We start from the raw sequence: 23,569 nt of genomic DNA on the forward strand, positions 1-23,569 counted from the left end.
GTAACACCAGACAAATGCCTGTGCCATATGGATTCATTACAGAAGCTTCATTATTTGCAAAGGGAAGAGACTCAATTTCAGAAGGTACCATTAGTTCCTCTGGAATTCATAAAATAATTGAATTTTAGTTCTTCTGGAAATTAGGAGAAGTCCACAGCATACTGAGAACCTAAAAGTTTCCTTCAGTGGTAACTGAACTGTCTCTGTATTTGATTATCCCTTCCTGAACCAGCTGGGAATGTCGATTATTTTGACTTTGGCCTTTCCACTGCCTCTGACTCCCACAAAACACGCAGCTCATAAAGAGCAGTGTTCCATCAGTGACATCCTGCTATCATTGGACCCAGTGGGAGTTCTGCTGTTGATGTCAGCATGGTCAACATTTCTTATTTCTTCAGAGGCCTATGTCATGATCAGCTCCCCCTTTTATCTTCCAAAGCAACAGGAGTAAGTAAAGTCCAAAGCAAATGGACTATAAGCCGTTTGTCTGCTCTTTGATTAGAAAGGGATGTCTTCTCTGCGCCTAAAGAAAGTAACATCACAGGAACTATTACAGTAGTAAGGTGAATGTTTTCAAGTCTTGAACAATTTTCTCCCTTTATCTACTGAGCAGCAAGCCACATATTCCCTTCCAGCTTCTCTTCATTTCAGAATTTGCCAAGTAACAGTTATCAGAGCATGAAACATCACCTCATTTCTTCAGAATGACAGGCACAATAAAAAACAAACACCTTACATTACTACTATAGTCTCACTAGAACTTTATTTCATAACTACCCTCTAGGATTAATAAAGTACACTTTAAAGTATTCTTCAGGGTCATGAAAGGCTAGGCTATTTAAAATTATAATACGAAAACATTTGTCTATTTTCATATTAAAATCCCACTATATTATCACCCTTCTGGTTGTCTATTTCAAATCAATTTAATAAGAAAATAATTTTCTCATATTAATGTTACAAATACACTCCTATAGACGCAAGGATCCCCCCCTATTAAAACCTCCTGCTTTCACTCTGAAATACCATCATCTGAATCATGCCAATCTTTCCTTGTTCTTGCTATTGAAGAATGTAGGGCTGTAACTGTAATATCCTCACTCATGAAGCCCCCGCTTTATTCACTAGATTCAACATAATGCTTGTATCTATATTTGGGGGTTTTTGTTATAAAATGCATGCCCATTTTCTTTGGCAAAAATATTTGGCATACTTAAGCAGCAAAAAGACAGAAGAGACCAAAACAATGCCTCCATACCATTCTCTCTTGTGGCTAGAAGCAATTGCATACATTACAACATCCATGGGCTGTGGTTAATTATTTCCTTTTGAGAAGATACTAGAGACTTGAAGACTAAAAATCTGTAATTTCTTTCCTGGTAAGTTGTGGGGAAAAGCAGGAGAAAAAAAAAAATCCCCAACAGACTTGTTTATTCTTGCCAGCAGAATGCTTATAAAGATGGTATTACTGACGTAAAACAGAACAACAGCCTTCCAAAAAACCTCTACTGCTCCTCTTATTATTAGTGAATACATTTTGCTAATAATTGCACGATCACAAGTAGACGAAGTTCCACCATTTCAGTGATTTAAAACATGGATGATGAAAAGACCCTAGAGTCTGTGCAACTTAAAAGATGAGACGGAACATGTGGAGACCAATATTCCAGACCAAATTGACTAAAAACAAATAGAAGTGCAATATTAAGTTGTCCCATCAGAAACAACTGGTACCATCTTCAAGTCTCTACTCATACTCTATAAGAAAAATTACAGCAGGTATGAAGCAACTCAGAGAAGGATCTGAAAAAGCCATACATTTCTCCCACTCACTTGTAAAGAACATCATGGGTGAGAGCACAAAAAAACCTCAGGTCATGAGAAGTTTGAACCCGTTGCGTACATACTCTTCCAGAACAGTACATGAACAGTACCAGCTCTAAGATGAGGTTGTACACTGATAACTGCAGGTTTTGATACTGAACAAAGGCCCAGCAATGTGCTTCTGTCCACAGAAATTGTTTCTGAGCAACACTGAACAAGTTAATGGGATATATCAGAGTACTTCAACAAAAGGTGCCCAATTACCCTTCAGGATGTTCTCATGCCCTTTAGCCAGCTGATTATATGTCAGGTTTTTTCCCTTAGATACAAAGTGATTGCTCTGATGGCATCATTTCCTTTTTTCACAGATTCAAGTTTTTTTCTTTTCAATTAAAGCTACACAATAGAAAAACAAACAGCAGGAAAGGATGTAACTGCAGACTAAGGTGACACTTGGTTGACCTTAGGAGAAGGTCAAGACAGACTTCTCTCGTCACATTCACAAGGAACAAAACCTTTCAGCCCTTTTGCAGGGAGCAATACAACATGATCTTCTGGACACAGGAAAATAAAATACTGCCATCAAAGTTATCTCATCACAAACATTTATGATGAGCACTTCAGTCAGCTATCTACATGCTTAAAGTGAGCCTCTTTTTTCTTCACTCACTGCTGGAAACTAAGTTACGGCATCACCTTATTACTAGTCCTACTTGTACAGTCAAATACTGCAATAGCAAACTAAAAGATAAATCACTATAGATCTTCACAGTAAATTTAGAGGAAAATACTGTAAATATTATAAAAATTTTATTAATGTAAGGGAAGATTAATTATTTCAGTCTTGTTTTCTCCCTACAGGGGTCTCAGATAGATCAGCTCTGGAAAACCCTTTATTACACATGATACAGCAAGTGCAGAAAAATGTGACATTTAGTTTTAAACCAGGTCATGGTGATCAAATCTTCTCTTACATACATAAAGAACTTTCCAGAAAAGCTACTCATCCTATTTCAGAGTACCATGGCCCTCAGCAGGATATCTGATCTAAAATACTATTAATTTAAAAATACCTCTCTGCCAAAACAAGCAACAGACCCAAAGTAAATATCAAACATACCACCCCAGAGTGATTAAAAAATAGAAGAAATATACAGTATAAAAGTCAAATTTTGAAGTGAGCAGAGTTATCAAAAGCTTTCAGTAAACCCTACTTTTTGAATAAAGAATGATGTCTAAAAAAAAGCTATATTTGATACTATGAAAGATATGATGTTAATCAAAAACTTTTTTCACTCGATGTAGATTATAAAATGTAGATTTCTAAACTGTACCACAGCATGAGACCAGCAGACAACAGAAATCGGATGGTTATATAATTTGGTGGTTAAGCAAAGATATTTTTAGTGCTTTGCTAATCCATCTAATGCATTTCTTTCCAAGAGAAGAAAATGCATTACAGTGATAGCAATAACAGGGTCAAAACATGAGGATATTGACAAGGAATTTACATCATCTAGAAAACAAAAAATTATCTCAAATTATTTTTAACAGCATCCATTCCTAAGGAAAGTTTATCAGGGACTGGGAATGGGGGACACTTACACGTAAGTAATTGAAGAGAAGAACCAAAACAAAGAATAAAAACTTTTAAAGAAACACTTTAAATAGGAATCTTAAAATGCAAAACAAGCTGGTGACACCTCAAGAAAATCAAATAAATAAAGAGTTAAGTGTGTAGGTAATTCTGAGTTGCGCAGTGATAGTTTATGCTATCTGGCAAACCTGAAGCAACTTATATTTTTTCTGAAAGAGTATTTTTTCAAAAACAATAGTAAAGAAACAATTTCCCCTTACATTCTATTTCATATTAATCTTGAGAGGAACAAAGCATATTTAATCTGAAAGTATGGGAATAGGACCACCAAAGGATAACAGAAGTATTTTTGCAAAACAGCAAATATTCTTGAAAAAAGAGGAGTTAAACCACTCCATAGTGAAATCTGAAACAAACTACAGTGTACTTAATGTCAAAAGTTCTGAATCGACTTTAAAGTTTCATTTATTAATAGATGGATGCATCAAAGTTGTGCAAAAAATGTTTCCTCAGCTGACTTGTACCTCAGCAGGCTGAATTTCTACCTCCCTTGAAACTTTTACTTGCAAAATGAGACAACTCAGTGTCAAAGAACAGAAAAAAAGATCCAAAGGTGTGAAACTAATGAAAAGACAATAAATTGTTTCAGAGTCAGAGATAGGAAATGGTTTTTACAGTAAGCATATAAAAGCAGAAAATCCAAGAGGAAACTGTCACCCTAATTCTGCAAAGTGAATTTCTTCTGCAAAACCAGAACTATTTTCTTGAATGGATTAAGCAGTGCTAGGTTATACATCTGCTCAAAACCACATTTTCATGTACCAGCAAATTCCAGGGAAATTAGTCATATTTTTCACAAAAAAAGTATCCTTCTAAGTATCACATTAGATACACTAAAAGCAGAACAGCATTTCTTAAATTTTCAGGGACCTTGAACGAGCAGGCAGGGTTTCTGCAGATAGTTTAAGCTGAGTTTTCTCAGACTGACTTATTAAGACACATCAGTATGTTCTTTGAACTATCAGCCAAAAATGCCTTCATTATTACAAAGAGCTGATTAAATATGTTGTGAAATAGCAAATAAATAGAACTTTCATTATGAGGAAATGAGCTCACACATTTCACAGACCCAAGCCTTGTGCAACCCCTAGTCAAATACCAGGGCAGAATTCAACATTTCTGAGGACTTATAAAAATGGTCCAAAATTTAATAGTATTCTATACTGAAAATATTCCAGTCTGGCTTCATCTTTGCTGGAAATAGCAAAAATCTAGGTGTTCAAACAAGTGTGTGAGACCTCTGATGGTCTATCAGTATGGAGACCTTGCTCACAGAGACACCAGCTCCTTCATATTGCTCACTCACCACGGAGGTCTGCAGCCAAAGTTCATCATGTTATGCAGCATGTCATCTCTCAGCAGGTAACTCAAAACTTAACTGTATACAGACTTCATTATCACATTTATAATGATCTAATCACAAGTGTAAGGAGCAAGTGAATTCAAATCAAGTATCTGTTACATTACAAAGATGGAAATAACCAGTGAACTGTTAAAAGCCATTTAAAACGTGTCCTGATCAACTTATATTTGAAGCAAATATTAAATCAGATTTAGCCCAAACTCCTTGGTAAATTTACTCCGAAATACAATTTTGACTAATTGCATTTTTTGCTCACCAACACATCAAATCTAAAAGCTAAATGCTATGTACTTTAATCCTTCTGCTAAAGAAGATTCACCCTCAGAGCTCTATCAACAAATTTTCCATCAGAAATTCATCATATCTGCGCATGTCAAGACACAGACTTTGAGGTGAAAATGTTTAGTGCCTTTTCCTGATAACAAGTAGTTGTATAAAGCTCAATTATGAGCAAGTAATACAACTACATCTCTTGCAGATGGTCTAAATTTTAAGCATACAAAATATACACTAATTTTTATCTGTCCCATTTTTGTCTTAAAATCAATTTCTGGAACAGGTATAAACTCTGAATTAGGAAATAAAACTACACTGCTCACTGATACAGCATATACTATCAAACAGTGCTCGGGATTGTAACACATCATTATGATTTTTTTCTCGTATTTCATTATCCACTGAGAATATAAAACAATATTTATACCCATACACTGCACCTTTAAGAAACTGTGAATGCTGGGCAACATTAGATCTCCCAAGATGGATTAAGTTTTGCACAAGGAATCTAGTCACCCCTGGAAGAAAGAGAAAGCCTTTTCACAATAATCATAATAAACCACTGACTAATACTCCAACAGATTTGTACAAATTAAACATTTCTGAGTATCACAATAAACCATCAACTTATAGAAATGATGCCATTCCCACCTTTATTGCTAATCTGCAATTTCCAAAACTGAACTCTTCTCTAAAGCAGAAAATGATGTTGTGAATGGTAACAAATTTAGAAACATTTAAAACATGAAAAGTCATTATATTTTCAGTAAAACTGAAAATAAGCCCTTCATCAAGACACATTAAGGTAGAGGCAGGACTCCCAATGGAAAAGAGACACCCATATGCTTAATGCGGTTCACACTACATCTTCACAAAGCACTCAGACAACTGGCACCTGTCTGGTTACAGTCTTAACTTTTGCTTACAGAACCACAGAATTGTTTAGGTGGCAAAACACCTTGAAATCATCAAGTCCAAAGTTAATCCACCTGCCAAGTCCAGCACTAAACCAAGTCCCTAAGTACCACATCTACATGTCTTTTAAGCACTTTCAGGGATGGTTTCCTTATTTTTTGTGAAATATGTTTTGTATCTTAGTGCTTGGCATTGTATTCTTTGTTTTTAGGATATTCCTAAAATGCTTATACAACTGATATCACAAAGTCCTGCAAGCAAAGGAGCTTAAAAAGTGAACTTCGGCAGAACACACACACACATGCATACACACACACAGAGCCAGATCCTAGGAAGTCACTTCAGTTTAGTGATAATCCAGATTTCTTGGTCTTCTTTCTTTTCCCTGTGGAAATCAAGTTTTTAACAAGCAACAGGTATGAAATCCTGGCTCCAGATCAGAACACACCAGGGCTGAGATGCATGCTGATATCTGCCTACAGGCCACCTCAACAGTGATAATCTTTTGAGTCTTGCTTGTTCCCAAATTTGGATTTTAAGTTTTTTTGCAAAACTAAGAGTGTAATGATCCAATACCTTTATTTATGAAGTAGTCTAAAAATTCAGAGAAGTATCTTTGAAATTATTCACCCCAAAGCCAGAAAGGAAAGCTAAAGCAGCAGCAAAATGACCTCTGCCTCTTCTTATATTTGCCAGTAACATCTGAGGCAAGCAGGAAGTGGAGATGCTGCATTATAGCAGTAAGGTAACTAAACAAGCCTTACCCACCTTATTCAGAGTGGGAATAGATAAGAGATGTAGATACCCGTCTTCTTAACCCCCTAGAACAAAAGAGCTGAAAATTCACATTTAACTGATTTCATTTTTAGTCAGATACTAGAAAGAAATTTCTGGCTTTAAAATGCAAAACAGTAATACCATCATTGCTCATCAATCCCTACTTTCAATGTAGGACCGAAGTATAGCATTCCTCACCAAAAAAGTCTGGAAATAAAGATAAAAAAAATAATGAGAAAGAAGAAGCACTTAAATTAATAAAAAATTAATTCAGAAACAGAACATAATAGGACAGACTAAATGACTGCTTTGCCCAACTGTGGTTTAACACTGGATACCCTGGGCACAGGGCTGAGAACCCACATTATTAAAAAAATGCCACGGAAAACCTTGAACAGCCAAATGACTGAATTTGTGAATAGCAGCATCAAGGAAGTCTGAGGTACAACTGCCATGAAGGGCTGCACAGAACTCACTGATCACTCATAATGGCAGATGAAGTTTAATTTAAGTGTAAGAGTGACGTGTAAAGCAGAACAACTGTAACTTTATTTATAAGTAGCTTTAAGGTGACCTTGGGAATGACCTCTTGGGAGACTACCTCTAGTCAGCAGATCTGGGAATACTAAATCTTGAGAAGACAAGAGGAATAATCAATAGGTTGTTTCAGATGTTAAATGCTTACATGGGTTTGAGGGAGGCAAACTTTAGTGGTGAAATTTATTCCTGGATCCTAGCCACAAAGAGATTGTGCCTCTATCTCCACAGACAATGACAGCAAAGAACTGCAGAAGAACAAGAAAGCAGAAAAACAAAGTGCAAACAGAGGAGTACTGAAATAAGAAGATCACAGTGAGACAGGCAAAAGAATGCAGGTCAGTGTGTGCAAGTATGTACCAAAGTCTGTTACATAAAGCAGAAAAATGTATTAACCACAAGAAACGTGACGAGAAGTCAAAATATGTATCACTGATCCATTAGTATTCAAACAAACAGTACAACTCATTGAACTACACCCGTTTTGAGAAAATGAATCAATTGTTATTTGGCAAATATAAAATTAGATCAATGTAGGGGGCACGAATTAATCATTTTAATGAGTATTTTTCTGCTGTAGTTGTTCCGTGAGAACATGGTTCTCTACAGAATACTGTTTGACAATGTTACAGTTAGATGATAGCAAGCTTTCTCATCTCTTGGAAGAAATAAGCTGGGAATGTTCTACATGAGCTGATTTAGTCTTTGAGCAAAACATCAAGTAAATTACTCAAGCTCCAACTAGTACCACTAGACGTATGTATGCAGTTGTACTGGATATAGCAGAAATACAAAATATCTTTTTGGTTTTGAGAGTATTTTTATAGCAATCAATAATGTAAATCTAATGACTTAACTCTACAGTTCATACATGACTAACCAGTACAAATGATCCAGATTTTGGTTTTTAAATGGGTATGTATTTCCATCACAGAAACTCTCCTGCAAGTCAGTAGAGACAGATGCTATTTGCAGCTTAGCTTTTGAACAATTGCTGTAATACAGATCAAAACTGACATGCTGTATAAAAACTAAGGGGAGAATCTGCCTAACAACTCATCTTCTGTGGCTACAAAAAAAATATTAGTCTCTTTGTGTATCCCAGTATCATTTAAAAAAAAGCCTTAATGTTGTCATGTACATCTGCTGGGCTACTACTGCAAAAATTGACTCTGCTTCTGAATTAAGTGTTCTGGAAATTGGGGAAAAAACCCCTTACATCCGACTAAAGAATATTTCAAGAATGTTTGTACAGAAAAAAAGGTATTCTTAGAAGGTTATTTTAAAAGCAGTCATGCAGCATTCTTTCATTTATGTTCTGAAAGCACTGAATATTTCCAATCTTGTACTAGCAATCTCCTGATTTCAAACAATGTAGAAAAGCAACTCTCAAGTAACAATTCTGTGTCTAATACAAACACAAGGTAAGACTGGATACACAACAGATCTGCTTTAAAAAAACTTAAATCCCTATTAAGCTTATGGCTGTAGCCAGGTATATTTGGATATAGGTAATTTGATAAAAAACTAAATACTAGAGGCTTTTTAAAATTTCAAGCTGAGAGATGGTACAGGACTAATTTTGCATATTTTCAGCCATGTAATCTTGGTGCATTAAATGCTAAGAAAGTAAAAAACAAAATCTGTGTAGTGATGTTATATGATTTGTATGTTTTACACAGGTGTAATATTAATTCCCCAGTAAACAACTGAGGAATAGTACAAGATTATGTTTTTTTACCAATAAGCTGTGTATGAAATCTGAGGGAATATGTACCCCAATTAAGTTAGTGGTGTTACTCCCACAGGAATCAAAGAACATTTTGGTCTTCAATAACGAATGCAGAATTAACTTTAAAATTACTACCTATAGTAGCTCAAGACCTATTTTAAGTTTTACCACAGCATTTCATTTGTTATCTTCAAACAAACTATATAGCAAATTGATTAAAAGTGATTTCATTTTGAACTTCAGGCAGCTTTTTGTACTGAAGCAAGCAGTCTTATATAAATACCTTTGGTATTTGCTGGATCCTATTCCTAAACACAATGTTCATATTTCAGCTATAATAAGTAAAGCATCTCCAAGGCGTGTGAGGCACCAGGCTTGCAAGTGTCCAGTTTAGTTTCTTGAGTAAAGTGAGAGTGGTAGAGTCAGCTAAATCCATCATGGAAAGCTGTGTGTGGCACAAATAATTCCATGCTGTTTGGAATGATGGGCAGCTGCTATCTAGTGTGGACACAAACTGTATTATCATATGTGTGTAATTTCAGCTCTCCCTAGAAATCACAGTTTGTTCAGGTCAAGCTGAGCACACTGGTCACACAAGGCAATGAACACAACAAAGGACATGCCTAATAAACCTTTCCTGAGACTTCCACACACTCTACACAACCCCACCATGCAGCACAGCATACTGAAGCTTACTCTGAACCAAAGTTAGGGAAAATAGAAGCAGTGGGTTCTTAAGTAACTGCTGTACTGTGGGCATGGGCGCTCTGGCCTGGGACCCTGGCAGGGGGTCAGGAACCCCCCTGTACAGAGCCCCCAGAGACACTGTCTGTGATCTCTGTCCATGGAAAAGAGTTTTCAATCTTACAGGATGAATTACAAGCTCTGAGTGTTTAACAGGAGTAATAATTAGTGTGGCACGGGTGCAAAAGTAGAATTTTAGGATTCTAGATAAGGGGTTCAAAGGAGGCAAGATGAAGGAAATTGGGTGTGTCTTGTCCTTTTTCTCCTTCTTCATGCCCTCCATGTTTCACTGTAGTGTTGGCATTTTTCTATTGGTTTAGACTGGGGACACACTGTTCAACGTAGATGACAGATATTGGCACATTATTGTAAATATAGCACAGGTAGTTTCTGGTATATAATGTTTGTAACATCCCACTGGGGGAAAAGCCCCACACGCTGCCCAGCAGGACAGACCTGCGGCAGGGCAGCAGAACATGTTAGAGATAAGCAAGAATAAACAACCTTGAAAACAGCACAGACTAATTATGACTTCTTCTTTGGCAGTGGGGTTGAAAGACAGAGACTTTCTACAATCCCGGGATCATTTACATACCACAGATTCGGACACTCTGGGGTGGACAGCTGTGAACCAGAGGTGCTGCCTAGCAAATTGAAACCAATGCCAAGTGCCCAAACCTAGGCTAGGGCAGCACCAGGCCAGGACTCAGGGTAACCTGGAGTTCTCTGACTCATCCTCAGCATTGGACATTACCCAAGTCTGGTTCCAGGCCATGATGACTGCAAGGGAGAGCACGGACCCAAGAAAGTCCATGTTGTGAAGGTGGGTTCACTCCCACACAAAATTGTTATTCTGGGTCTCCAGTACCAAGTCAATTCAGCTGCACCTTCCTCCTGCTCCCACTTCTAACAGCTCAAGACTCTTTGGGAGCCACGCAGAACAAAGCAACCTGTTTGTGAGACAGGATCACAACCCAGGTTTCAGTAGTTTCTATTAAAAAAATAAAAGCTGAAATTTAGCTCTAGCATCTGTGGACTTGGACACAAACATGTTAAAAATAAAACTGAGCTGTCTAAAAAAGCTGCTCTGAAAAAGCAATCACTGCAGAAGACGCCAGCTAATCCCCCTTCAGTGCTCCACTTAAAAGGAGCACTAGAGTGACTAGAGGCTTGCTAGACACTGCTGTCTGAGCACAGACAGCTAATTAACAAGGAGGAACTGCTCCATATTATTAGTAGCAAGATATTGATTTTACTGTTATCTTGTTCTCCCAATCCAGTCTTTTGCCAGCTTCTTTTCATCTGTTGGGCACTGCCATTTTCACAGACTGCAAGGTCTCCAGACAGCATAATTTGTTTCTGCAGTGCCTAACACAAAGGAACCATTATGCTTCACCAAATCTCAGGTGCTCATGTAATGAGAGCCCATTACGATATTGCTTTTAAGGTGGTCACAAGTTCTCATGGCATATTATGACAATACATATACTTCACTTAAAACTCACTAAAAACTTTAAAGTAATTGTAAGTATTTAGCTTCTGTGAAAAAGGAGAAGTTTAAATTCTTGATTCTGTTTTATGACCTGAAAGTTCAATGAAATGTAAGGAAAGTATCAACAAGGAAATATTTTTCGCTTTTGATTTCTTTCTCCCTTTTCCTTCATAGGGTATCTTCTGGTTCATGTTTCTTACTCTGACTGTATTTTTATCATGTCCCTCTGCGTCTTTGCAAAGTTTGTTTTTCTCAGAGAGTTGACACTTAAAGGAAAATACCTTTTAAGGGGAGAATGAGCTAGAAAATAATTGAAAGAAAAGAAAAAGGCCTGGCTCTGGATGCTCAATTCTGAATGCATAAAATTCACTTTTCTCAAAGAATATGGAACATGAAGGGTTTTTAGTAAACAAACATCATTCCTTCAGCTTCCACTGCTTCATGTTTACTCACAGGACTGATGTATTTCAAAAACACCCTGTGACACTGAGTATTATAAGGTAAGTTTATGTTCAAACTCTGAAAATTAATTTCAGAAACAATACAGTTTTTTACTGTACATAAGTATTGATGACGGCAAAGTTAATATCATACAATATAATGAGAACTTAAGCCATTTTCATACTATGAAAGAAGTGCCCTAATATAATTCCAGTTTATATTGAACTGCAGAGGGATATCTCCTTTGAATGAGACACATGACAGTGATGAAAAGGAAGTTCAAAATCCCTACAGTGAGAAGTATATGATATCCTCAAAATGAGTTTCCACTTGACTCTTGTTGAGTCAACACATGGGGCTTTTTAATATCTTCCAAAAGTACATCTTCCAGCATTTAAAGCACTTCACATGTATAGAGAATAATCAAATATTTCTGGAAAGCAGCTTCTCTTAGAGAGGATGACTCCAAATAAGGTATATAAACCTGACTGCTTTTAGCACAATGCATTAAAGATGAATTTGAATTAATTACTCTCCATAATAATGATATTTTTAAAAAGGCACCTTAAAAGTTTTGAAAAGGGAAAGGAATGAGCATACTTTTGAAGTTTCTCAAATTCTGTGATTTTTATATTTATGGCAAAACATTTTTCCTTCAATACAGCTGGTAAAACTAATACACAATCAAATCCATTAAGCTGCACTGTAATTAAAATAAATATTTATTGCTAATTTCTAATCTGTTTTGAATACACACCTGTGTAGCAGAAGCTAGTAATTATTTCCCAGATACAGCAGTTTTTTATACATCACACAATGTTGCAATCTGCTATCTTTTGAAAAATGCTGTTGTAATTTTCAAAACACCTCAGTACAAATAGCTCAAAAACCCAAAAGTTAAGTCAGGAGAGCCAATGTAACTTCAGGTTCAGAGAAGCACTACTTATCCCAACTTTTATACTTTCCTTTGTGTATAAAACTGTCACTTTTGACAAAGGAAGATTACACAGATTACTAAAGATGACTTTTAGACATAAAAAGACATTGGGAATATAAAGCAAAACAGTGGTTGGTCTCGTTGAGGACTATTTGGACATTTGTCACAGGTCAAACTACCAGCCTAGCCTGTCATGACCAGCAGGGAGCTATGAAGAGGAGTATGGTATGTGTCCATTTGGCTGAACAAATATTTTGGGAATAAACAATGCAGGAAGAATAGCATACAACTCCAAGCTGCACTGAAAAGGAAGGTATCTGAATGAGAGTAAAGATTTCTACCTCTTTGGTTCGATGGTTTTTGGGGTGAGAAAAGGTCTATCTAGTGAGTTCTTCAACTAAGGGAATAGAAATCTACAGCAAACACACAGTGCTGCTGACATCTGTCCAGTCTGAAACGCAGAGGGCCACTGTGCAGTGAGGTTATGCCATATGGGCAGAACCACCTTTGTATTTATTACACATTAGAGAAATTACAGAAGGCACTTCTCCTAGGCTTTTTTTGTGCAGTAGTAATTGTCAGGAAACAGACAAGACCTCCATCCTCATATTAATCTAGGAAGACATTGCAAGAATGCTACGGTTCAAAGAATTACTTTATTATTAATGTATCAGTTTGGTAAAAACTTGGTAAAGACAGTTTGGGAAAGTCAGTTTTTAAGTCACCAGTGCCCATGGCCTTGCTCCTACTGGTAGATACTCAATACAACTCTGAAAATTTGTGAGATAGGAGAGGCCTTGTCCTTCTTACTAAGGGAGTCCAACATGCCCTGAGAAGTGAAGTTAATATTATTACCTTCGTGCCTGATGTTGCCCAGCTTGGTGTCAGGTCTCTTGGCCTTTGAATCAGTGTCAGCACAGTTAGTGCAGTGGCTACTAAAAAGAGAGAACACCTGAATCTGTGATCTTGCTGTCTATCCTGGTAGTCATGGGAGTGTTTCAGAGAGACTTTTAGCTGAGAAACCAAAGGGAGAGATTGCCCCTGGTCACAGATGCAATACAACCTCTGCTGCACTACAACTTCAAAAATATATTTTCAAGAAATCAACATTGTTTTGATGAATTGGTCCAAAAGAAGCAATTCGAACTCTGTCCTCCACCTAAAAAGCAAAGGGAAGGAAAAGCAAACAAAACACTTCAGAGACACTTCTTGAAGAGGAAGTGCATACACCATGTCTTGGAATGTAATGGTCTCAAGACAACAGCTTTTTAATAGCTTTACACAGATTCAAAGTGGTAACTCCCCCTTTCCATACATCCCACCTAGGTTTTTTTTTTTGTTAAAACTAGGGCTTATTATGTAGTGACATAACATGAATGGGATCTAGTACTTTCTTAAAGTTAGGTATTACTGATCTGCTTTACTAATATACTGTCATATAATGCCTTCTATATATTTATGGAAGTAACCTAGCATATGCTACACTTTAGTTACTTACATGACTAGTTCTCAGAAAGGTCCTTTAACGGTATGCTAGATTCTTCATCTCAGTGTCTCAACTACTTCTTGCCGTGAGCATTTTATATATTCAAGCTCTCCCAGTAAAGCAGTTTTTTGTATTTTCTGTATTTCTTAGAACTGTCAGGAAAAGGGTAGTCACTGGGGACACACTAGTGACGACACTAAATTAGGAAGCAGTTGTTAAGCTCGAAGAGTAATGTGACATCCTCTGTCTAAAATAGTGTGAAGATTTTCTTTTATGCACATTCTGGACTTTTTTTTTTTAAATTCAAAGCATGTTTCAAGAAAAGCCTGCCTGAGGAAACAAACTAAAGCCATCAATAGATAAACTGCCACAGAAACTTATTGGAAGGCAATAAAAATGAAATAGCTTTTTAAAGAGCTCTCAAACTTAACAATAAAACCAATTAAAATTGTCTGTACTGATTTAATTTGCAATAATTCCATTTCAAGCAACTTTGCTTGGTTGTTGGTTAGCAGTTCAAAGGGAAAATGACACTTTCTTCCACTACCTCCACTACCAATACCCATACATTTCTCCCATCTCAAAAATTTGTCAGAGGCACAGGGAGAGCTGACCTCCACTATCTGACGTGGTGGTTGTATGATCAGATGAGTCGAGGAGAAGCATGTTCCAAAATGGAAGGGTCCTCATAAAGAACTCTTTCAGCAGATACTGCCCTGGCAACCAAATCAACAGCCTTTAAGCACAACATCCTTGACCATTATTCTTATGCTGTTCCTATCACTGTTTCTCAGAAAAAGAGATGCATCTTAAGACGCCTATTGTCAAATGGGCAACTTCAGTGAGTTTCAGACGCTACCAAAAAACCTGGGAATAAGATAAGCATAACTGGAGCATGGTTATGGGAAAATATTCAAACTTTACCTCATATGCCCCGTATCATTCACTACTTTCCTCACCAGTTTTATCTTCCAAACAGATTTAAAGGCATAATGCAGCAGCTCTTAAGAGAAAGCAGACATGTATCAAGAATGGAAATTTGCTTTTACAATATATTATGGAACAAACACAAAATATTTACTCAAATGAGCTGAAATTCTAAGTTTCACATGCGTAATGCCACTAAAGTCAACAGAGCTACACAGGTGAAACTGAAATGTCAGCAAGTGCTCACTAACACAAAGGTTTATAACCTTCTATTTGATAACTTACCTTGAGGTTGCAATTTCCACTTTGGTTCTTGCCATGGCAGCTGCTCGCTGTGCACCCTCTATTGCTCTATCCACCTTTTCTCTAGTTTTTGTGTTTCGTATTGGTATAAGTTGTTTTCTTATTCCACGGACCAAAATGTTATTTTTGTACTTTCCCTCTTCTTTGGTGCCATCTGGAAACATGGTACATCCATATCCATGCCTCCTGTTATTCAGCCACTCTCCTTCGTATTTCATACCATTTGAACGCTCACTGATACCAAAACCGCTGCGCTTGTCGTTCTTCCATTCACCCATATAGGCTTCTGTAGTGGTAGCATCAACATGGTCTTCCAGAGGGCTATAGTCACAGTCACCATCTCCAAAACTAATCGTAGAGTTGGCGTCACTAGAACTAATCCTGCTCATAGCAGCATCGCTCCTTACAGAGCTCCGTTTGCTAGATATCGATGACCTAGACTCCGATTTTCTAAGTTTTATACTACCAAGAAGGGATCCTCTTCTGAATAAGCCTCCTTTTTTCTTAATGCCCATGGCTTCTGGATCACTGTGAAAATTGAGCACAAATCCTCCTCTTGTTCCAGCCGGACTGTCAGAAGTGACGTCATGCAGAACAGTGCCATTGCTCTGCTCACTTCGAAGTGACGCCAGAGATGTTCGGAGAGGTGAACGGATCACAGTGGCCATGCCATAGGGTACACTCTGACGTACACCGTATCCATGTCTCATCCCTCCTGTCCACTGCCCCTGGTAGGTACCTTTTAAAGTAATAAGAAGTTAAATTTAGGAAGCAGTTTACCTAGCCCTCTCCATCCAATATGCTACAAGAAACACTACATTGCCAGCTCTGATTTTGGCAAGAAGAGATGCACAGGACACAGAAAAACTACTTTTGTTACTTGTTTTTCTTATAAATTATTTTAAGCAAATCCTTCACTTTTACAGCTGATTCATTTTGGCAAGTAACACAGTAACTATAATCATAAGCGGTTTTTCAATGGATCTGTCCGGGAGACAAAAAATTGGGAGAAATTTCTAAAGCAGGACTCTCTCAACATTTTTTTAAGGAGGACTGATAGGAAGGTGGCCAGCAGAAACAGACACACATTATATGTAGTCAGCTGAGGAGGGAGAGAGGGCTGGAGAGAAGGGAGAAAGCAGGACACTTACAGCTCTTGTGCCCAGCTGCCCACAGAAAGAGCAAGTAGGAAAAGTAACCATTCTGTTATTGTGGGTTTAAGGTGACTACACACCTCGCCTTGTCAGGAGCTATTGGACAGATTGTTTTCAGATGGGCTTTTGGAGCCACTGTCAAAAAACCTCCATTGTAAAATTAAATATTTTAAAAATTTTGTGCGGATTTGAATGAATGAACAAAACCTTAGGACCCCATTTTCCTTACGAGTTCTTCATACCACCACTTTCTGGTATCCCCAGTACATAAACATGCACTGCATTCTGCCTTATGTTTTGACAGAGGGATCAAAAGCATGAATTCTTTAGCCTTTTTTTTGCCTTTCAGTTGTTCTGCAGTACGTGAAGAAAGGCAAGGCAGCAACACAACATTGCACAACATTCTAGCAAACATTTAATCGTAACTACTCTTGTAAAAAGTTTTAAACAGCAACGTAGGGAGGGAATATGGTATACGATATGAAAAGTCATAGATGGCCATGCAAAGTTGCACTGGAGCCAAACCCCACCTTTATCAGATTACTACAGCAATTTTTCTTCTTATATTCTTGAAAGGCATTTTCATTTTGGCACTTGCCAGTGTCTGCTGTCTGAAGGCCATTTCTACCAGAGGATCCAAAGGAAGGTTGCATGGATACGGTAACTAGCAAGTAGAAGATAACTTATTTTGTGATGTAATTTCACACTAAACTACTTTAAGCTTCTTAAAATGAAGACGCTCACCCACCTAGTGCTGAGGTTTTGGTTTTATTTTTAAAGCTATTTTGAATGTTTTTTACAGAGGGATGAATAAGCAATCTTTAATTTTTTTAAAATTTTGATTTACTTCAATTGGAGCACCTATTAACTATTCAGAGAACTAAGTATCAAATGTCAAATTCAGTGATTGATAAAATTTTTGTGAAAATATTTGTGAAGTACCTGCCATTAAAGATGTAGATCCAAGATCCATTTGCTTTGAGATTCAATCTCTTCTATATATACCTACTGGTTAGGTTGTGTATGTGTCCACATCTATCAAGTACTGCCTTACTCTTTACCTCTTCTGCTAACTTGTATTTCAGTGTTAACACATAATTAAATTTGCTAAGTCTGTTTTTGCTATTATATAATGCTAGATAGGTTCCAAAACATAACTATTTCATGTTGGTAGAAAATTCTACCAAGTGGAAGGTTTTAACAGATGGCTGCTGACACAAACAAATAACTTTCTTAGTTTCTTTCTCATTCTCTGTATCCTGGATACCTACTACTGCACTGTTTGTAAGGCTGCTGAATCTAGGAACATGATTATTTTAAAAAACACAGCATATGGGGAAGAACAAATAGAAACAAGAGCACTGATGTTCTGTAAATACTGTAAATATACAACCACAATCTAATTTTTTTTGTTTTGTTTTAATAAACAGTAAATTCCTGGAAATACATTAATATTTTATGAGCACAAATTACTTCATTTTGTCCCTAATTATTTCTGGGATCTCTGATTATATACTGTAACTAAGAATCTGGCTAAAGACACTTATTGTTACATAGTATAACCACTTTATTGTTCTGCACTTGGTAATTTAATTTTGAAATAATAAATCTAAGTTTAATTTTGATTATCCTGCAATATTAAATTAGAGCAGCATCTCATAATTATTGCTCTCCATGCTGCTTACATCAGACTTTAAGCACAATCAACTATTTCAGTACAGAATTTTAAAGAAGTATAAAGGGTCAGCCTCTTTTTCTTACTAATATTTTAATTAATAAACATGTGTTCAATGGAAAGCACAAAAATACTGAATTAATTTAGGACTTGTATTTTTCACTGCTCTAGAAAGAAAGGAAGTGTTTTCTGCTTCCCTTAAGGGCATTAAAACAAGAACAATTAATATGCTGCTATCCACTAGTCCAATTTTTCTTTTTATTGGGGAAATAAAATCAATGCCAGCTTCTTCTAAAGAGAAAACAGTAAAAAAGAAAATGGCAGATTCATGCTCATTTTTTCTTTAAAAAGTATGAGATATTTAGGCTGAGTTTTATGCAGTGTAGCAGGTAACTTATCATTTCTGTCATTACAGATCTGTCAGTGGAAAGGCTTCTGATACTAATACTGAAAAGCCAACTAGTTTTCCTTGGTTTTTCAACTCACATTTTAAAGGAAAAGTATTTTAATGACATATGGAGAGAATGTCCAGAATGTAGATGCAAGAACCTTGTACAGTAATTTGACTGACTATATCAGACTTTAACAGCATCACCTTATTCCATAAATTTTATAAATCTTTAAACAAGCAAGGCAAGGTATATTGCAACATAATTAAATACAATAATGTATAAGACATGATGAAAAAGCTTTTCCCATATATGACAATGAAAACATTTGCAGTATTTACCTGTCTCTATAGATAAAGATAAATATGAATGATACATCAACAAACACACCATATTCTGTTTCATCTTATAGGATAGTTCAAAGCAGTTCCTCTAAAGGTCAATTATCAAAATTTTAACTAACACTGCAATTAACAACATAATTTTAAATTATATTTGACCATAAAATAGTAACATTGTTTAGCACTAATTTTTCAAAAGCTAGGCTTGCTATCCTTTGTAACTGAAGAAACATTCAGCCACAACTGCTGACCATCCATCTGGTGTTTAATTGGTTCTCTTGAAAAGGTGTTCATATTTTGAGCCTGAGAGCTATTATAAAGTGTAATTTTTTTCCCTTTTCTTTTTGTTGGCAAGTTGTTCTAAGATATAATTTCATAATCTGTTTCCTTAGTTACAGTGTGCCATCCCTTCTAAAACACCCTTGGTGCATCTTACAGCTGTAAATGTCATTGCCCACTTGGAGCTAAAATTTAAAACTACACTCTGAAAAAAACCTGAGGGGCCAAGGACCCATTTAACTACTCCACTTGCTCTTATGCTTTACTTAGATATTCTGTAGTTTAAAAAAGTTGTTGTTGCATTAGGACTTTTGCATGCTTTTTTCACTCAAATGTTAAATAAGCATAGACCTAGAAAGAAGACCTCACAAAAATCAATGAACATATGTGACCTTTGCTTCAGGGTGTTTTTTTCCCCTGTTCTCCCTCTGTGGAATGACAACATGCAATTGGTTTTTGCTGATGTTGGAAGGACCATAAATAACCAATTTAGACATACTGAAGTTTCAAATTAGGCCACAGGTACTCCTCTGGTAGGTTTTGCATCTTCACACAGATTAACAAAACCTAGGGAGTTTAAAGGAGGCACAAAAACCCACATTGCTGCAGGGGACAGATAGATGGGCCACTTGAAAGCCCAATGTAATCACATGCAATTAATGAAGTATCATGGTTTATAAGTCTCAATGTTTTCCTCAGAGATTTGACTGAGTGACAGTTTTAAGCATCTAAACACAGCATGATATATATTACTCATGTCATGAAAAGTGTTGTGTGCAAAACTGAGGAACACTGTCAATGCTTATTTTCCTCTTCCCTCCTTCAATGATATCTCATAATACCACCAATGCACTTTAAAGCAACGTATGCCAAACAAAAAACCCCAAAAAGCTAGCAGCAAAGAGCTAGCATTATAAAGCTAGCATTATAGTGAGTTTGAAAATAAACTGGCAGTTGGCATAGTCTAATGAGTTATTTCTCTACACTGGTATTCTCTGGTATTCATGAAGAGAGTTTTCCTGCAACTGTTTTAAATTATGTTAAAGATACATGTGTAAATCTGGTTTCCTTATAAACCCATTTCAGATGTCGTTCTGGTGTGCAAATACATCTATTGTTCCCAGAGCATGGAAACAAAAGCACATCTGCAAACATCTATGACGTATTGCTCTGCTTCATTCATGACTACTTTCATTAAAATCAATGGGACTTCACACCCTCTGTTTGTATGAGCTGCAACATGCAAAAGGCGAGTCATGACAACAGATTTCAGCTAAGGGTGTGAACTGGATCCTTCATATGTTGTTCCAAGTCTAAATATTGAGAGAATTTACCTCCAATAACCAGCACTATATTAAGATTTTTTTTTAAAGCCACAAGAAACCTAAAGAAAAAAGGATTAAAACAACTTCATTTTGAGAAAATGATTTCTAGAAGATTTACTGGAATGGCAATTTACTTTTCCAGAAGGGAAGGGAGAGGAAAAAAAAAGCCACTGCTTGTAATTAGCCGAAACAAATATAATAAAAATGAAAAGTGCATTGCGTGATGAAAGTGAAATTGAAATTCTGATCGCTTCCATACCTTGATTTTGGTGGTATATTTTTAAAATTTTATTTTATTTTCATTTATCCACAAACATAGCTGCCTTTGAATATCAGAACTTTCCACACCAGGAAACAATTTTTGGACAGCTACAAGTATCTCTAAACAAGGGGACAGAAAGGTAAAAATCCCACTGCACATTTCCTTGTCTGAAAGAACTGAATCTTACCAACTTGCTACATTTTCTATTTTGGAAAAGAAAAAAATAGGAGCCCAACTGCAAATATCTAATTTTCTGCTTAATACAAAAATACCCATTCTCCTGAAAGTTTGACCAGAGATGATGTGACAAAATTGTTTGAAGAAACCAGCAAAAGCATCAGCTGAGAGCTGATACATGGGTTAGTCCTTTAGCCATATCACGTGAACAGTACCTCTGATTTTGGTAAATTCTATTACTTGCCTGTTAACTGAACACGTTTCTGAACCCCGAAGCAAGCAGCATTTCTATAAAAAAATCCCAGCAACTCTCTAGTCCTAAAACTGAGACCCGTTTTTCCTCCTGTACAACAGACCAAACCTGCTCCCTTGTTCCTAGCTGAAGAGCAACTCTACAGAAGTTGCAGGTGGCACTTCCAGCGAGGCCAATGACATTACAGCAGCAAAGGCTGAATTAAAGAGTATTAAGCTTATTTATCGCGCAGAGCATGAAGTGCCAGAGGTACAAGAACTGTAAGTGAGCGCTCAGGTAAGCTCCAGTGTTCGCTGACCTCACTGCACCCTGAGGTGACCGCTGCCTCCTTCAGCAGAGCGCGGATCGCCGCGGCCGCCCCGCACGCCCACCCTGGGACACTGGCTTTGTCGTGGGGAAGGGTGTGAGAGGCAGGTCTGTGCGACTGCACTGCACACCTCCTGCTTTGAACAGAATGCTTGAATCTATCCCGTATTTCGGTAAAAACGGGAGTTATGATATGAGGGTGGACCCAAGTTTCATAGATTCTACGCAAGCTGCGTCCCCACTCCATTAGCTCCAGCCTCCTGTTTACAAGCCGGGCGCACAAAGCCCGCACACCAGCGTGACACAAGGGCTCCATTATAACAAGTTCTCGCCGTTCCCGCACGAACGCGGTGCGCGGGGGCCGAAGTGCCGGGGCTCCCGGTGCCTGGGCTCCCCGACCCAGGCGCGGCCACCCGGCCATCGCTGCCTCGGGCAGGGAGAAAGGAAAGCCGTCTGCAGGCGGCCGTAATGCGGATTTCTACCAGCTGGCCGGGAGAAAGCGCTGAGCCCCGACAGCTCAGCGCGCTCGGAGCGCAGCCGGGGCCGGGCGGCTCCTCGCAGAGTGGGGCGGGGCGGGCGCCAGGCACCTGTGGCGCTCCCCCGCCGCCAGCGGGCCCTCGGGGGCGCCGAGCGAACGGCGCCGGGAAAGCCATACGGCCGCGGGCAGGAGAAGCGACCCCGGTGCGAGGGCGGCGATCCGAGCGCGGGGTGAAGGACGGGCCCTGCCCGCGGCGCGCCCACGCAGGCGCGGCCCCCCACCCCCATTCCCGCCCCCCCCCGGCGCCGCCGCGCGCGGGGCGCCCCCCGCCGGCGCCCACCTCCGTCCCCGTAGGTCTCCACGCCGTATCCGTCCTGCAGCCCGTTGCTCCAGGTGCCCTCGTAGCGGGCCGGCGTGCTGAGGCTCTGCCGCACCCCGTAGCGCCCCTTGAAACCGTGAGACCACTCGCCGCGGTACATCCACCTGCCCTTCGTCTCCACGCCCAGCCCGTGGCGCTTGCCCTGCGCCCAGTAGCCCAGGTAGGTGTTGCCGCTGGGCCAGGTGTAGCCGCCCGCCACCTCGAAGCCGTGGGACCAGGAGCCGGCATACTCGCCCTGCCCCTTGGGGCCGGTGCAAATGCCGTGCCCGTGGGCTTTACCGTCCTCCCAGCCGCCGCAGTAGGTGCCGCCATCGTCGAAGTCGAACCGGCCGCCCGTCATCCAGGGCAGCGGGGCGAGCGCGGCGCCGCCGCCGCCTCCCGCCCGCCTTCCCTGCTCCGCCTGCCTCGCCTTGCCTTCCCTTCCCGCCCGCCGCCCGACCGACAGCCCCGGCGTTGCCGCGACTGCGAGCGCTCCGCCGGCCGGCCGCCCGCGCCCAGCCCAGCCGCAGCCCCGCGGCGGCGAGCGGCGCCCGCCCCCCGCTCCTCCCCGCCCGCCCCTCCGCTCCCGCCCGGGCCCGCCCCCGCTGTGGCCGCGCCGCTGCCGCGGGGCAGGTGCGCGCCCTGGGGCGGGCTGATCCCCCGGGAGCAGCCGCCTTGCCCCGCTCGCTCCCGGGGCGGTCTCCGTGTGCTTTCTGCTCCGGGAAAAGATGCCCCCCGCTGGTCGGGGGCGCGCGCGGCCCGGGCGGGGCGAGCCGGGAGCGCGCAGGCCGGGCCGGGGCCCCGCGATGCCCGGGGGGCGGAGGTGGCTCCGTGCCCTGCCCTGCCCCGCCTCGGCGCTGCCCGCCCCTCGGCTTCCCGGGCAGGTTGCTGCTACACCTGCTAGCGCCTGCAACAAGTAGGCAAAAAGAGGGCTTCAGAGTGCTACTTGTGATTCTTTGGGGTTTATTTATTTATTTATTTATTTATTTTTTAATTTTTTTTTATTTCTTACCCTGGGCTTGAAGACGAGGTTGAAGCCAAAATTGTGCATAAAGAGCGCAAGCAAGTTGTGCTTTGTCCATTTTCCAAATCCTATGTGGAGCCCACCAAGTTCCACGGGTGGAGAAATACGGGACAAAAAGAACGTGAGCGGTATCGAGG

At 39.5% G+C, this 23,569-nt stretch overlaps 1 protein-coding gene across 4 annotated transcripts in view; it reads right to left on the reverse strand.

Annotated features, from left to right (window-relative positions):
• JPH1 (junctophilin 1) overlaps positions 1-22,926 on the reverse strand; it is an 82,929-nt gene extending 60,003 nt beyond the window's left edge. For 3 of the 4 annotated variants that reach the window (XM_030266342.4, XM_030266341.4, XM_030266340.4), the window contains exons 1-2: positions 22,391-22,926; positions 15,394-16,150 (exon numbers count right to left, since the gene is read on the reverse strand). In XM_030266342.4, the coding sequence (XP_030122202.4) occupies positions 15,394-16,150; positions 22,391-22,769 (1,136 nt within the window). In that variant the 5' untranslated portion in view covers positions 22,770-22,926. The remainder of the gene's footprint in view (positions 1-15,393; positions 16,151-22,390) is intronic. The other variant, XM_030266339.4, reaches the window with a different exon arrangement.
• Between the last annotated feature and the right edge of the window lie 643 nt (positions 22,927-23,569).

The sequence above is a fragment of the Taeniopygia guttata genome, chromosome 2 (assembly GCF_048771995.1).
Source record: "Taeniopygia guttata chromosome 2, bTaeGut7.mat, whole genome shotgun sequence".
Lineage (NCBI taxonomy): Eukaryota > Metazoa > Chordata > Aves > Passeriformes > Estrildidae > Taeniopygia > Taeniopygia guttata.